General features: G+C 46.9%; 1 protein-coding gene across 3 annotated transcripts in view; it reads left to right on the top strand.

Annotated features, from left to right (window-relative positions):
- Window positions 1–12,099: 12,099 nt before the first annotated feature.
- The window catches only part of agap3 (ArfGAP with GTPase domain, ankyrin repeat and PH domain 3), a 70,534-nt gene continuing 65,719 nt past the window's right edge, over window positions 12,100–16,914 (top strand). For 2 of the 3 annotated variants that reach the window (XM_067252661.1, XM_067252662.1), the window contains exon 1: window positions 15,422–16,572. In XM_067252661.1, the coding sequence (XP_067108762.1) occupies window positions 15,594–16,572 (979 nt within the window). In that variant the 5' untranslated portion in view covers window positions 15,422–15,593. Of the gene's footprint in view, window positions 12,443–15,421; window positions 16,573–16,914 lie in introns of those variants that run through there. The other variant, XM_067252663.1, reaches the window with a different exon arrangement.

The raw sequence follows: 16,914 nt of genomic DNA, 5'->3' as shown, positions 1-16,914 counted from the left end.
AATCTCTACTACGGGGTGCTATCTGATAGTAATTAGACTGGTATTGCTTGCAGCTGTCATTATGGTACGGAATGACTTAGGCAGTTGTTGGTTAGCTGAACTATGCATTGTAATTATGTTTTTTTCCCTATTTGGCTGAGAGGGAATGATTTGTTTTATAGTTCAGTCATTTTGTGTTTTCTCTACATTCAGTAGGCTCAGTCTGTTCCACTGTGGTGCAGGAGACACATTGCCAATTATAATACCCTTACAGAGGGCTGCCGTACAACAAATCCTCACAGTCAATTAGGATAGCTAAAATAAGTTGGTAAAATAATATGTTCCAGAAATGTCTTCCATCATGATTGTCCTCAGAAAAGAAAAACATGCAAATGTGGATTCTGAACAATTCCACACAGTAGAGCAACAGTGACACCATCTGGACATGGTTTGTCACCACAGGCACAGCACAGATACGGTTCCGTTTGACCTCTATCTGTTGTCGAACCCTCTGCCATGCCATCTACACGCCCTTCTCTCATTTGGGCATCGTGGGGAGGGGCCTTACAGCAGGACACAAGGAGAGAGACAATTATAGACCCACTGCTGCAAAAGGGAGCTGCACGCAGTTGCAAAAATAGAATATGTGTGTTGTGTAGTGTTCTGCTCTGTGCGCTACGTGGGCAGAGCTTATGGTGGGATTTATCTGGATCTCCTCCGTTTATTGTGGCAAGGCAGTGCAAGGCAGTGCTCAATTGTTGGCTAAAGTCAGATTATCTATTTGTTTACGCTCCGCAGCTGTCCTCTCCTCCAGGGAACCTGCATCTGAATCGTTACCATGTTGTATTGTCTCTGGGCCTCTTGCATCTGCTGCAAGTGTCACGAAAATACCCCACCCTTTAAAACAGAGACGCTAAATTCATTGTCGGGCAGGATGGTATTTTCCTGTCAGATTCGTTCAGAACGATTGTGTCCTCACTGACAGATATTCGTGGGGTGGGGGGTGGGGAATTTATAGTTTACCCTCAAGTAAAATATCGTCTTTGAGAAGCACGGGAAAGTTTGTGACATTGTTTATTGACAGTTGCTATCTGCCGGGGCATTGGCCTTTTGGTCCCCAATTTCCAAAGGACACATTCTTACAAAACAACCATTTTGAAAGTGAAAATGTCACTAGGAGTCCCTGTACAATCTCTGTCATGTTATTGACTGCAGGCCTGTTTGTGACAGTCCCTATTTGTCACACCCCTGTGGTTGATCTCATAAGAGAGGGTTCATGCACTTCTCGTCCTAATGCTGTCTAGCAGCAGGAGATGTCGAGTCACCTGTGAAACTAGTAGGCACCTCCGCTCTACACCTGAGGAGAAGATAATTAGGTCCCTTCCACCCACTCGCATCTGGGAATAGAAATGGTTGGATGAGTCAGAATAGGGTCGCAGCCCCACCATCACCACCAGTTCAACCAGTATGGACCAAATCTGAAGCTAATTACTGAGTCCTTTTTTGTTTGACGTCAAACTAATACTGTGACATACTATAAACAGTTTGTAGGCTTGCGACTAAGGAGCATTGATGTTTGTTATGTTGAGAGACAACTAGTGAAGTCGATTTTTTTTCCCCCAGAGAAAAGCTTACAGCAGAACAGCAGTGTCAGAAGATACATAGTCAGAATCACCTTAGCAGCGACACACATTTTCACACTAACTGGAGTCTACACAATAGCTGCAAGAGACAGGCAGGGTAAACATAGTACAGCATGACTAAGCCTTAGCACTGCATCACAATCTTGCAGTTATATTATATGGATACATACAACCTCACACTAGGCCAATAGAACATTGATTCATAACAGATGACCCCCTCATAACCTCTCAAGGGTTTCTTCATCAATATGTATTGGAATCCATTACCATCTAGGATCACTTCCTTGTTCCTGTAGTTGGAGGGCTTACAGCTGGCATTATTACTGTTGGAGACAAATGAAGGCAGATCTCACCTGAACCTGTCCGGGCTGGACAGCATGGTGAACCTCCATCTTAGAAATCCTCCTCTTCTCTTTCCCGTCTACACGTAAGGTAATGTCTGTTTTTCACAGCCAAACATTAGGTGAGTATGTGTGCTTATGGTCTCATAAATGATGCCCCTTCATAAAGCGGAGAGAATGTGTCCAAAACTGAGAACATGAAAATGCTGTTTGACGATGCCCCTAACAATTGATAGCTTCTACGGAAGGTCTTAAACAAGTAACACGTCGTAAGTTCATGCCTTCTTGAATGAGTTTGTACGGCGGCTTCAATTGAACCTTCTTTCATCTTTACTGAGGGTGTCCATCTTTCCATTTGGTGTGACACGGATGATCGCAGCCTTTAACTTGAGGTCAGTGGGCATCTGGAAAGCGTGCCTTTCTTAATGGCTAACTACCTTTTCAGACCTTTTCATGAGTATTGCATTAAAGGGTTTGCAAAGCCTCGGTATGTCTTCCGTAGCACGAAGAAACAGCATCAAAGACTCTGGCCCTCCTGGTCGCTCAGAGTGGTTTGACTTTTTCGGCTTCGAAAGACTTCAAGTAAAGACTCATTTTCAGTCGTGGGTTTTTCTGTCAGCTTTACCAAAGGTTTTGCCTTTCTTTAAGCTTAACGCTACTGCACCTTCTGTTCACTGAGACTGGGACACAGAAACTAGAAAAGGTTTTTATCCTAGAAACAGCTATGCAATGGTGTAGTGCATACTCTTATCCCTGTATGGCAGAGGGCCAAACCTGTTAGCCTAATCAGTCCTGATAAGGTTGGGTCTTGGTTTATCCTGGGTTAGGTTTGGGTGCAGGAGAGGGTATCTTTGTGGGCCTGGGGCAGTGACGCCGGGCAGTGTGCAGCTATGTGGATGATTATGAGGCATGAGACCACCTCCCCACCTCACCTCTCATCCCAATCCCACCTCCCCACCCCACCTCTCATCCCAATCCCTGGCTCTCACACAAAAGCAGCCTCTAGCCGCCTGGAATCAGCACCTTTATTTTACAAACTGGATAGATTCCAAATTAGCTTCTCCCAAGGTTACTCCTGTTTCCTTTCTCTTTTTGGTTGGGAGTTTTCTATCCCTGAGGGTTAGGGTTGTATGTTGGCGTTGATCTCAGTGTCGATCTGCAAGCAACACTAAATCCCTTGTTGTGACATGAACGAAAATGGATTCGGTTTGAAAGTGGGGGGAGGGGGGAATGACGTCATGGCAAAGCCTGGCTCCGGTCGTTTCTGCCTCCCTGGAGCAGTGAAGGTGAAGCGCTGTCCATTGTGTCTTAACACACCTGTCTTACGAAGCGCAGAAATAGACCAGTGCAGCGGTGTTAGCCCTGGGGGGGCGGGGGGCGGCTCCACCACGTGACCTACCTGTGGAGATGCCAGGGTAAAAATAGACCCTGCCCTCCCCTGGGTCTCTGAAGAGGCGCTACAGAGGGCTTCCCCTGAATCCGCTATGTCTGCAGTTGTTTATGATGCTAGATTACATAACAGAAGCCCATTAGGATACATTGTCACTTGAAGGGGCCGGTATGTACAATGCAGATAAAGTGGCTGGATCTCTATGGCTTGAGGTGGTAGTGCTACTTAATGATCTAGAAAAGGCTTCCCCTCTCCCAGGACCCCCCTAATTCAGTATTCAGCGGTACGGAGAGAGGGAGGGAGGGAAAGGAGGATGTGGAGAGGAAGGAGGAGAGAGAGAACACCTGGAGGAGAGAGAGAGAGCTCCTGGAGGAGAGAGAGAGCTCCTGGAGGAGAGAGAGAGAGCTCCTGGAGGAGAGAGAGAGCTCCTGGAGGAGAGAGAGAGCTCCTGGAGGAGAGAGAGTTCTGATCTCATTTCTGCTGCCTAAGGTGGTTTTCTCATGGCCCAGCTTCAGTTCTCTGCTCATTAGCTTGCCTTTCTCCCTTCGGATTGCTCCAGGAAGGACGAGTTCAGTGGATGTGTGTTCAGTGTCTGTGTGTGGATGTGTGGGTGGGGGAGTGTATGGGCTTGTGTGTGTATGTGGGGGGTGTATGTGTGTGTGTGTAAGATAAAAAATCAATTGGTGAAAAGTTACCAGGGATTTGGAGATTGGACCCTAGAGTAGGTGTAGGAGGAGATGACACTTCAAATCCCAATGAGGCATTCTGGGTAGACTAAGTGGCTTTATACTTGCCGAGCATACGCCATCACTAGCAACAGTCTCCAGCAGCTGAAGTTTCCAGTAGTTATACAAATGTGGAATCACTTTCCTCAGAGAAGCCAAATCCCTTTTTAGGAGGCAATGTGTTTTTCAGTGAACACACGGAGGTGGAAATGTCACTGTAATATTGATGAACACCAGTTACACCAGTCTGTGATGAACCAGTCTGTGATGAACCAGTCTGTGATGAACCAGTCTGTGATGAACCAGTCTGTGATGAACCAGTCTGTGATGAACACCAGTCTGTGATGAACACCAGTCTGTGATGAACACCAGTCTGTAATGAACCAGTTTGTGATCAACACCAGTCTGTGATGAACCAGTCTGTGATGAACACCAGTCTGTGATGAACACCAGTCTGTAATGAACCAGTCTGTGATCAACACCAGTCTGTGATGAACCAGTCTGTGATGAACCAGTCTGTGATCAACACCAGTCTGTGATGAACCAGTCTGTGATCAACACCAGTCTGTGATGAACCAGTCTGTGATGAACCAGTCTGTGATGAACCAGTCTGTGATGAACACCAGTCTGTGATGAACACCAGTCTGTGATGAACCAGTCTGTGATGAACCAGTCTGTGATGAACCAGTCTGTGATGAACACCAGTCTGTGATGAACCAGTCTGTGATGAACACCAGTCTGTGATGAACACCAGTCTGTGGGGACTGCTGAAGCGTGGGGTCATTCTGGATAAGCCGAGCGCGGTTATCGCACCAGTCCCATGGCCCTTCTGGTCTGTGACAGGGTGGATCCTCCAGGGAGTCCTCCTCAGGCAGCTGTCTGTCTCTGCGCCCACCTTTGAGCGCCCTGTATTGCTTAACTCTCTTTGGCACAGTGTCTCTGCTTCACCATGAAATTATGTATATTCTGACACCACCCAAGGGGAGATGTCTCTCCAGTCCAATAAAGATAACTGGTCAGCTTTTGTAACCGTTTGATAGCAGAGGGTGTAACTCGAAAGTGGTTTTTGCGGTGAACTCGTTGAGATTTCTTGATTTGTTTCTCAGCTGAAGATGTTTCCGGGGAAAGGGAGAGTGATATATTGTTTTGGTGATTGTCAGTAGATATTAATTGGTTTTCTCAGTAAAAATGCACCCATGTCTTGTTCTCTCCTGTCTTGTAAATGTTCCACTGGAGAAACATCCTGTTTCGTACTGTTTATCCCTTTCAGCTGTTTCACTTCCTCATTAAATGCCTCCGATCCCAGTTAAATGTACCTATTCAGGCTATTTATTTTTGAGATTTTTTTTCCGAACTGCGTGTGAATATTCTGACATTGCTTGCTTGGTTCAGCTGTTCTTCTGTGTTCACCTAGCTGGGATCCCGAGTGTGTGTGTTTTAGGCAGTACCAGCGTTGACAGTCTGCAGGGCTCTGGCTGACGGAGCAGAACCACTGCCTTCAGCATTTTGTCCCACCCCACAGAGGACCAGGTCTTTTTGACATCAGCGTCTGAATTTGATTACAGAAAAATCCAAAATTGCTGACGGCACAGATGAAGTAGAGAACTGGAAATAGTAATAAAAAAAGAGACATTGCTTTATTACAATGCAGTTATTTCCATTTTCTATGGATAGTCCTTTGGTTTCTCGGAAGCCGATTTCAAATTATTACCTTTTGGAGGGAGAGTTTCAATTATGCCCAACTTCCCCAGTTTTTGTAATTTGCAGGACAATGATCTGGACTAGTTTAATATCATCAACCTGTCACATTAAGAGGAACACAGGGGAGCCTTCTCCTGTATCCAAATCAATTTTTTGCCAGGAGGTCTTTGACCTTTGCCAATGTCACATGGAGTTGTAAAATTAGTTTTACATATTTGGGGGGGGGGAAATAATGAAACAGAGAACATGTGTGCCTGTCCCATAAGCGCAATGATGTTCAGGTCAAAATGTGTTTTTGGCCTCGAGGACATGAATCTGTGACCAATGGAGCTGTCACACACTGACTGAGTGGATACAGATGTTTTCAGCAGCCTTGCCAGCCTAAGTACCACTCAGCTGTGCTCTGAGCTGGAGGTAAGCCTGTGTCTGTCTGGACTGGGACATGTTCTCCTTCAGAACAGTAATGCCATATCATTCAGGGGGGCAAAGACGCTTAGTTTTTGACTGGAAAATGATTTTGATGTTATTCAATTTCACGGTAGTGCCTTGCTTAGCTGCACGAAAAAGATTTGAGATGTTCCATCTGTGGTAGAGATAGAAGGAGTAAACATCTGTTGATTTGGTCTCTTTGATATTCAAATATCATTAAAAAAAACGGCAGTAGACAAAGTTATTTATATATTTACTGACCTGTCGTCTTCTGTGATGCGGCCATCACTCATTCTGGACCGTGTAATGCTTTCTAACTGTTCATGCCAGTACCATTAGTAGGCTCTCAACTGAAGGGTTTCTAAATTGTCAGTCACCTGTGGAATTTATTCAGTTGTACCTAATCTGTTGCTGCTCTTTCCAAAAAAAAAAAGAAAAAAAGTACTCTCATAACTAGGACCAACAACATTCAATGTGCTTTATAGCCATGATGAGAATCAAACCACCTACATCCTACACATCTCATTCCTATATACGATTAGATGATTAGTAGATGATTTGTATTCCTTATTATCAACCATCTGTTTTCTTGTTTTCGTTTTATCACTTCTCACTGGCGTGTTCTAAAAGTAGCCTACACAAATGCTTCCCGCTTCAACACGGCAACGTTCTTGTAGCCAGTCAGTGTTAAGATGAACCCTATATCAGTGTTAAGCTGCAGACTGTGTCAGTGTTAAGGGGGCCGACGCTCGTGCAGGAATGATTGGATCCCTCCCGACTCCTAGCAAGGGGTTTGAGTGCTGTTGTCAGCCCCATAATGAAGCTACCAGCTCATTGTCTTAACACGCGTGGGCGGCGCAGGAACAGAGACAAAAGACAGAAATGACATGGGAGCCTTCCTGCATGCTCTTCTATTCTGGGCCCTCTCTTTCGTTCGCATAGAAGCCTTGAAAATAGTGGTCAGAGAATGGAGAGAGACAGGCATGTGTGATTTCTAAAGCTCGGAAGCATCGCTGGTCGAGAGAAAGGGAGAGCGGATCTTTTGTCAATGGTTTCCGTCGTCAGGACAGCCTTGGAGCCATGAACAGTTGCATAACATCTGCGTGGCTTTGGTTCACATAGGGTCCCGCTCTGTGTATGAATCGCTTACAAAGGCTACCACACATATGTTTAACAGTAACCGATTCCTATGTATTACGTAATATAAAATGCTTCATTGGTCTTTGTATTCATGTTTGAATCAGTTGTGTAGTAGTCGAAACCATGCCTATGTCCAAACTCTCTACCAGTCCTCTACTTTCTCAGACTTCAGCTGATGCTCCTGGTTGTGAACAGTCACTTTATACCTTGAAGAGTAAATATCAGGCCTGTGATGATCATCATTATTTCTTGTCTACTCAGGGTTGAAACCTCAACTGTTTGTGTGAAGGTTTGAATTCAGAAGATGACTTCTCATTCCCACACCTAGCTATGACTGCTTTTCGAGGCTCGTCTCTCTCTGGGTCTCTCCAGCTCCTCTAAGAGGCTTTGAAGCGGGGGTTGTAGTGGAGCTTGGAGGACTGGGAGCCTCCAGCCCACGCAAAGCTGCCTGTGAAAACTGTGCATCCGAAGATCCTCCTCCGTCTTCTGGCTGGGCTCCTAGTCATACTCTGTGCACGCGTGCAAACACACACACACATACCCACGTTCACACATGCACACCGCACACATACACATATACGGACACGCATTCACGCCTGCACACCATACACACACGCGCGCGTAGGCACACTTACCCACATTCACACATGCACACCACGCACACACGCACATTCGCACATGCACACCTCACACACGTGCACACATACCCACGTTCACATATGCACACCTCACACACACACACACGCGCACACACAAACATTCACACAAGCACACCTCACACACAAACATACACTCACGCACCTATTGTCATGGCCAGGAGTAAAGGAGTTTTTGGCCTTTCTGTTTAGAAACTCTGTCGTGCTCTCTTTGAAGGGATAAACATGATTGTTCACCTCGTCCAGTAGATTGAAATCCAAAAACCAAGCTGTAGATGATTTGCGTTGGGGTTCATTTACCTTCTATGCAGTGCACGCACTCACAAATGCGTGCACACATATGGTCAGACGAAGCACGTTTCTGAGATAGAGCACAGTCTGGAATTTTCTCTCTCCAGCAGCCTCCCACAGATGTCCTCGAACCTATCATTTTCTCTGCAGTGGAGGAATTCTGACGTACGTTCATTGCTGGTGCAGCTGAATTTTAAAAAGCTCCACTCCCACGCTCGATACCACTACTGCAAGTCTAATTATCATAAACTTCCTTCGCTCTGTAGACTCTTCTCTCTATCTCTGTTTATATTTCCTTTGACTTATTCATGTGCCCGGATTAATTCTGTATCAAATGCAGACTGGACAGGAATGCAATAGGAGTGTTCAGTGTTACTGTTTAAATGTAGTAGGGCCACTGTGAAATCAGTGATCCACACCTCTGTTGTTATCTGTCGATTGAGTATTTGTTCAGGGACTGAACATTTCTGGTTGCTGGTGATTAGTGTGTGGGTGTGGAAAGTGGGTGCAGCTCTACTTGGGTTATATGTGTGTTTATTTGTGTGTGCTTGTGTACTTTTTTGTGTAACCTGTACCTAAGGATAGCCTATGAAATTACACTTGTTCTAAATTCATTTGTTGACTTTCATCTCAGTTGACGCTTTACCTCTAGGTGAGGTAAGTGATACTCATTCAGGGTGTCAACAGTTATTCATTGTTGTCAAAAGGCACAAATATTTCTGAGCAAAGTAAAACTGACCTACAGTAGGGAAATTGAGAAAACACTTCAAACATGTCATAGTAAGGGATAGCATGTATTGATCAACACATTTGCACTGTTACACATTCTGATTATATCTATTTAAGGGGAAATATTTGAGATCAAGGTAATACATCTGAAACAGACCATTAAACTATTCTTTTATATTCAAACTGTGATATCATTGGGCTGATTTTGCTCCAGAAGAAGCTGACTGACTGGTTTGGCGACAGCTAAGGGTTGACTTTCTGACCTTCTCACCTTCTGTGCTAGTAGAGTGGGAGGGTCCCATAATCGAGGTATTCCAAGAGATCCTTTCGAGGGATTGGCCCTTACAAAGGTATTGACACTGTCAGTCATCTTGGCTGACAATTCCACATCCACGTGGACCACAAAAGCAGGGAGAGATGCATGAGAAAGTCCTGTGAGGAAGTCACCTGTCTTTTCAGACTAATGATGCCCTCTCCACCCCCTACCTGATTTATTTATATCCCTGTATCTTTACCTGTGCCCTCATTGAATGTGACCTTGAGTCTTATACAGTGAGACTTAGTGATGATGATGTCTACAGGTTCTGCTCAGAGCCTCAGGCACAGTTTCACCCTAAAATTCCAGAGCCTTCCACTTCCTTCCACCTCTGGTCTCTGGTGGGCCCAACCTACTGAACGGGCTGGTCATCGGCCTCCCAAATGCAAGGCTCATCGCTAAATAGCGTGAATAATGCCCTCAAACTATCTTCTGTTTCCCTTTCCACTTTATAGTAACGCGCAAACACTCGCTCGAACCCTTTCTGTGAAAGGCTGACACCCACGGAGGTGGTACTGGGTCCTGTGAGCTCTTGTGAGTCTGTCTGCTCACGCTGACATGCAATATGGTGAACTGAAGCAACTAATTGGCATGACGCGCACTAGTGGAAATGAAGGCAATTATTGACTGTGGTTTTCTGTCATGTTTCTAGGATAGCGGATGAAATCTGGGTTTGTCAACAGAGGGTATACTGCTATAGCGAAGGCGAACATGATCAGCCATCGCCTTGACGACAAAGAGAGCCACGAGTGCACACCTGGCTTTAACGAAGGCAGCGGGGATCATAGCGAGCGTGACGTGAGGGCTTTGACGAATGGTCTCTCCTACTAGCCTGCCGCTGGTATCAGAGGAAGCCGTCCTTCTCACCTACTCTTCTCTGGTCTGTCACTGGGGCTGTCGCTGCTTCCTTCAAGTGTTGAGAGCGCGTCATCCTGTCTGTCATACCACTGCGAACCAAGTTCAGTCGTTACCCCTTTGTAACCCTCCTCAGTGTTGCGTCTGAGTTGAGGTAGTTTGTTTTATCCTAATTCTCATGGTTGTTGTCTGTCTATAGTGGGGCTGCCCTTTTGGGTTTTGCTCCAAACCTAATCCTTCACATTCTTATAGTTAGCTTGTCGACAAGCAGAATCGGGTTGGTTACAACTGGGGTCGGAGGGAAAGCCTAGAGGAGGGTAGCTCTTCAGGAACAGGGTTGGACAGTCCTGTGATGCATCCTTTGTTAAGACTTGTGTTGGCAAGGTCAAGGGTCTGTGGCAAGGTCAAGGGGAAGAGTAATTGATAGGGCCAATCCTTTAAACCACCAGAGATGTGATCTGCAGGATCTGTCCAGTGTAACCCACATCCAAATGGGTTTTCACAGCCTTTCTTCTCAGACAGAGATCTCAAGCCGATCTTGTCTTTGGGAGCTTCCTATCTCCATGTTCAGAGTGACTACCTGCTGCTACCTTTGTGTTGCTATCTCCGAAAACCTTGTGCCTGCTTTACAATCTAGACACATCCCCGCGATGCTACACGGACTGCTAAGTATGTTAGTGCTTGCGTAACACGGTCCTTTGAAGAGTAGTCCGTCCACAGTTATCCAGTAGTTGTAAAGTTGTAGCTGGAGCGAGAGTGGAGTGACTGCCCCCCTCTGGAAGAGACATGTACTGCATCTGCCTTGCAGTTGAAGATGCAACGTGTTGGATTATATCGACCCTAATTGAATTCAGTGGAGTGAACACGGCAAAAGAGAGAGAGGAAAAACTCATTATGGAACCGTAATGAGTTTTTCTATAAAAACTATTTAATTAGACCTGTTCTGAATTAAATGTAGCCATTATTTCCCTACAGATAGATGCTGCAAATGTCTCTCTCCATTCCCAATCCAGCTCGTTTCAGATAAATTTATTTCTGACAGGTTTCATAATTGAGCCCTAACTGTGCTATGAAGACTATCTTTAAATATTCATTGTCTGGGATTCCACCAACAGATTGTGGGTTGTTTTCCAAGAGTAATTATCAGTAACTGAAATGTATGTCTGTCTAAACAGTTCTGAGAAATTGTATAAAAGTGTGTGAATCATTCCACTTTGTCTTATATTGCTGGATTTTGTTTCCAGCACTCGCTTTACTTGTTTTTCTGTTTTTACCTTTGTCTAATACACTACCAGTGCAATGCCAGGTAAAGATGATAGTCCTGTTTTCAAGGAGGCCATTTTTCTCTGTGCTAAAAGTTTGGCGGTACATATCAAAGAAGAACGATCTCAGTTCTCCATCTGTGCACCTTAAACATGGGCCCTCATACATCTCACCCAGACGAGTCACCACAGAGAACACAGACAGACACGCACCCAAACAGGAAAATTACCTCCTTCTGGAACCCCAAACAAGCCAAGCCTGTTTTTCAACCGAATTCTCAACCCAAGTTTTTTTTTGGGTGGGGGGAAAAAAAAAATTCTCCAACTGCTGTTCAGATAGTATTACAGAGACGAGGGCTAGAGGCAACGTATGTACCAGTCAGCACAGGCAGTAAGGGAGAGAGGGACACACAGAGGCTCTCTGTAGCACCCGGGAACAGGAGAGAGATCCTATCACTGACCAGTGCCCTCCACTGGGCCCATGGGACAGTGGATTAATTCTAATCCTATCAGTGCCACTTAGATAGAACCTAGACCAGCCCTCCATGGGGGATTACAAGGAAGACGCGTCTCCTCTCTGCACCTGACGACTGAACTGTCTAAGACACACTTCCTCCCGAGGTTAGTGTGCCATCTAGGACACATTTGTGTGGACGTCTATGGAACTGGAATCGAATCTCAGAGGACAAAACATATTTTTTCCGGTCTGGTAGTTGAAGAACAAATGTTCTGTTTGCGAGGAAATTATAGAGGAGGGAAAATAGCTCAGAAGAATGCAAAGCCGGTCTGTTGGTCATTTTGAAACTTTTAAGAGAAGTTGATGTGAATATATTGAGGGGAACTTTTTAAGAGCATAGGAGGACCATTATGCTCTGCTTCGGGGGTCGCAGGACGACCAGACACCATCACATTCAGTGGAGCGAGGATGACTGTTTACTGGATGACGAGCCTCAAGTCATAACCAACCCTTGCTACCTGGACTCAGGTACACAGGAGCTGAGTCACACACACTCAGACACAACACACATCACACACACATACATAAACACATGCACACAGGAGTACATCATGACTATCAATAGCACAGATAAACTTTCTATGAGTCATGCTGTAGTTTAATCAGCAACTTTTAGCAAAGAAGTCAATACATTAAAATAAACTTTACTATACTATACTGCACTGTACTGTACTATTACTATACTCTTGTTACCTGGTTTTGTTAAGGGTGTAGTGGGATCTTAAGCAGAATTCTTGTTTAAAGAAAGTTAGCTTGAAACATTAGCTTTTCACTGACTTAGCCCACATTTCCTTGAACTTTGCTTTTAAATAGCAATGTCAATGAAGTATCTTTCTACATTCTTACACAATTACAGATACTACCACCTCTTCATTTCTTTTAAATGTTCCAGCTTTTTAGTGAACTGGACTAACGGATGCTGTTAGACCACAGATGTGCTTTCATGTGAGAAAGGGCATGGCTGGCTAGAAGTACTAAGGTTTTCTGTTCTCTCTTTCAGTTCTATACTGAGAACTAGCTTACGCATATCTCTTATTGGGATCTAGTTGAAACATTGTTGACTCAGTGATACTTCTCTGGTATAGGCATTCTAGTACATTTTCCAGGTGCTACCTACCATATAGCTGATCCCTGATCATCTTTTGACATCCGTGGCTGCTCTTTTCAAATAGCTTTTATTTGATCTTTTTCTTCCAATGTGTAAGTATTTGTCATTGAGCAGTTGTCATTGTGGTTGATTTGACAGTTCCATGGGTGTCTTATGTAGCTGTGTTGTGTTGATCGTTGGGGAATTATTTTCTTCACAGCCACATGGGGGCAGTGCTCTTATCTGCACCACACATTAACTTGGTGTCCTGTGGTGTTTAGAATTGGGATTTAGGCTTGACCTAATTGGTTAGATTTCTGGTCCGCATGCCTTCTTCAGAATGGCTTCAAATGGATTGGACCAATGTCTGGTTGAAATGAGTTTTGACAATGCATAAAACTGGGATGTCATTGGAAACACGATTATTCACTATAGTGTATTTCAGTTACTGTTTTTCTCAAATTGTCAATGTACCCCCAATGGTCCTGAAACATTGTTTGTAATTATGGACAGTGTCACTTTACATAATCACTACTTCACACACTGTATACGGGAAGTATCCCATTGTTCATGGCATTCAGCCATTCCTGGAATTCTTAAGCTATCTCCAATTGGGAGTCCCGAGAACACTTTTCTATCACGATGAAGGATTGTCAGATTCAGTGACATCACAGTGAGCGTGTTACTCTCACACAATTACTTTTTGAATGCCTTTCTTCAGGTAGAACATTTTCTCTCCAGTCTTACCCATTCAAATCTATCCAACCCACCTGTGTGCAGCCCATGTGGTCTGCTTTTAGTAGAGCCTTGGATTAGCGGTGCTTTTAGAAGTAGCTAAACCCCGGCTAAATGAAGAAATGATGCCAGTTCCTGGCATTTAACCCCCTTTCACACACACACACGCACACACACACACACACACACACACACACACACACACACACACACCTTGTTACCTCTCTCTCTGTATCTGTCTCTCTGTCTGTTGAGCACAGGGGTAAAGTGTCCCCTTTCATTCTGTGTTCCCTCTTGCTTGTTTAGTTGCAGCAGATAACTTAATGGTGAAAGAATGATATAGAGGAGTAAGACAGAGACATAGAGAGAGTGAGATAAAGAGAGAGATCGAGAGAGAGAGAGGGGGGGGGGGGGAGAGAGAGAGAACGAAGCCCCCTGGCACAAAGTCTGCTTTCATAAGAGTTTGTTTGGGATCCCAGTCTTTGTTGACGAGAGCAGTAACGTTCAGCTCACTCTTCCCTCGACCCCGGAGCTCACGTCGTACATTTGAATCTCTGGAGAGCGGGTGAGCTCAGAAGAGCCTCCGGGGAGAGCGTGTGGAACACCAGCCGGCCCCTGGAGTCCATTCCTTGTTTTCCATGCGTCCTGGGGACTGGGAAGCTGCTAAAAGTTCAAACAGACACACTCCCTCACGCTCGGCACGGCGAGTGCTCAGAGATTAGGGGGTTTGTCTGCACCGCCGGCAAAAGAAGGATAGCTCACAACTTGCCAAGTTGCCGAGAAGGGAGAATGTATCAGTTTTTCATTTGGTGCAGGTTTCACAGGTATGACAAACATGAGTTGGTTTGCTCCAAAGCAAACACCGGCAAGGCTGTTGTTTCAACTGTTCTCACGGGACAGGTAGCGGGGACTGAGGGGAGAAGGAGAAGCCTGCAAACGCCATCCAGATGCTTTTGCCGGGCTGCTGAGTAAAAGACTAAGGGAGAGGTTATGGAGGTGGCACCGAGGCTTTGCTCAGGCTTGTTTGAAGTTGTTTTCTACGTGTCAAAGGTGAAGGATTATGCCTGAAGTTGGAATGCAGCCTGGTCAAGAACTCAGAGACCAGCAATAAACAGCACTGGGCAAAGAGTGGGTGTGTTAGCGTGCGTGTGTGTTGAATGAGCGTACGGTGTCATGCTACTACTGAGCAGCCACACAGAGGATGCTATCCCCCGGGGAGCGGCTGTGGGCCAGCAGCAGGGGAAGACGGTGTACCACGTCTCCGTCATCCTGAATGGGGGCCCTGGGGATGAGCTTGGGCCCGGGCCAGAGACGGAGCAGGGGCTGGGTCAGGTTGATGGCCGTCAGCCAGGAGAGAGCAGCCGGGCTGGTGCCCAGGCCCAGGGTGCGGAGAGCAGCCTGGGGCTGAGCAGGGCAAGGCGGGAGTTCGGCAGGTGGCCCTCCCTGAGCCGCACAGGGAGAGCCATGAGGAGGAGGGAGGAGGTCGTAATGGAGGAGGAGGAGGAGGAGGTGGAGGTGGAGAAGGTGGAAGGGGAAAGAATCAAGACGGACCGGTTTCTCCAACAGCCTTCAGCTACCTCAGCTCAGCCAGTCGAGGACACGGTACAGGCTAGAACAGAGGCAGCCACAGCAGCTCCGGAGAACCAGACCCAGGTGCCTACAGAGACTTCTTCTCCCCAGACTGCAAGCCCTCTCATTGTGGAGGATGGCTGCGCGTCGGGCCACGGTTCTCTGGCGCGGGTCGTACTGCGCAGGCCACCCCAGGAGGCAGGCCCACTTAGCCGGAGAACGGTGAGCATGTATGGAGCTCCAGACAGGCAACAACGTGGCTCAATAAGTGATCAGGAACGACCGCTGAGAAGGCCCAGGAGTGTGTGCATGCTTACAGGCCCCAACACAGCCTTGACAGAGTCCGGGCCCCATCAGGCCTCCAGCGGGGCTGGGTGTCTGGATCCTACTCAGCAGAACAGAACCAGGAGGGCTGAGCTCCGAGCAGTCGACGGCCTCAGGTCCGTCGCGTCCCAGCGGCCCGCCGTCCCCGAGCAGGCAGGGGCACCAGGGCTCCGCCAGAGGGGCAGTAGGCCCAGGCCCGTCAGCATGACAGTGCTGGAGCTGGGAAAGAGGGGCCTTCACGATGAGCTGGACAGCCGGCCGGGGGGCGAAGGGGCAGGCCTGTTCAAAGGTGCCTTCCGCTGGCGGCTGTTTGGCAGAGCTCCCCAGGACAAGGAGAGGGAGAAGGACAGGGGCGATGGAAGGGACAGGGAGGCCGCCAAGCCACCCAGCAACCCGGGGGCCCCCAAGAGGACCCTGAGCTCGCTACGGCGGAGCCTCAGCCTGCGTATCAGGAGGAGCCGTCCAGTCACCAGGCCGGAGGGGCCGGAGGGGGGAGCGGAGGGACGCTCCAGGACTCACAGTATTGGGGAGCAGACGGCTCTGCGACCCTTCTCCTACCTGACCGGGAGGACCTTGGGGGAAGGGGAGGAGGAGGGTGGCGCGGGGACGCAGTACATTGAGTACCAGAGCAGAGGGAAGGTCAAGGTGATGGAGGTGCCCCTGTACCCAGCCAAACTGTCGGCGAAACCAAGCCAGGAGGAGCCCAGCATGTGGCAGCTCATAGCCAAGCGCTTCAGGAGAAAGGAGCAGCCACCCAATGGCACATGTGTGCCTGTCCAGCCCCAGAGCAAAGAAACTGGCAAACATCCACCGGCAAGGAATATAAAGCCCCAGCCGGTTGCTATAGAGACTGTGGCAGGCATTGACTTCAACAAAGGTCAAGGTAAGAAGTCTTTCTTGTGAGGACTCGCAGACCCTGCACAGCCCCTCGACCACTGAACCAAAAGTTTTCTTTTTATAGTTCAAATGATATGGGGTTTGCACTTAGGGAAAAGGCCAAATGAAAAACACATGGAGACTTGTAGGTTTGGAAGATGTTCAAAAGCTTCGTCTCTTGTTTGAAAGAAGGAATTGCTTTTTAGTCGGTTAGGTTTCCTACTGTAGCAGTGTTTGCTTCCCTCAATCAGGGGGAAATAGACAACAGAAAGCCGCCTTGCATCAAAAGTGAGCAAGTGAATTGGTTCACAAGAAGGACTGTTCTTTGCATTGTGTTTTTGTGTGTGTG

Source organism: Osmerus mordax, chromosome 16 (assembly GCF_038355195.1).
Source record: "Osmerus mordax isolate fOsmMor3 chromosome 16, fOsmMor3.pri, whole genome shotgun sequence".
In the NCBI taxonomy this organism is placed as follows: Eukaryota; Metazoa; Chordata; class Actinopteri; order Osmeriformes; family Osmeridae; genus Osmerus; species Osmerus mordax.
This window is presented reverse-complemented; position numbering and strand designations above follow the sequence as displayed.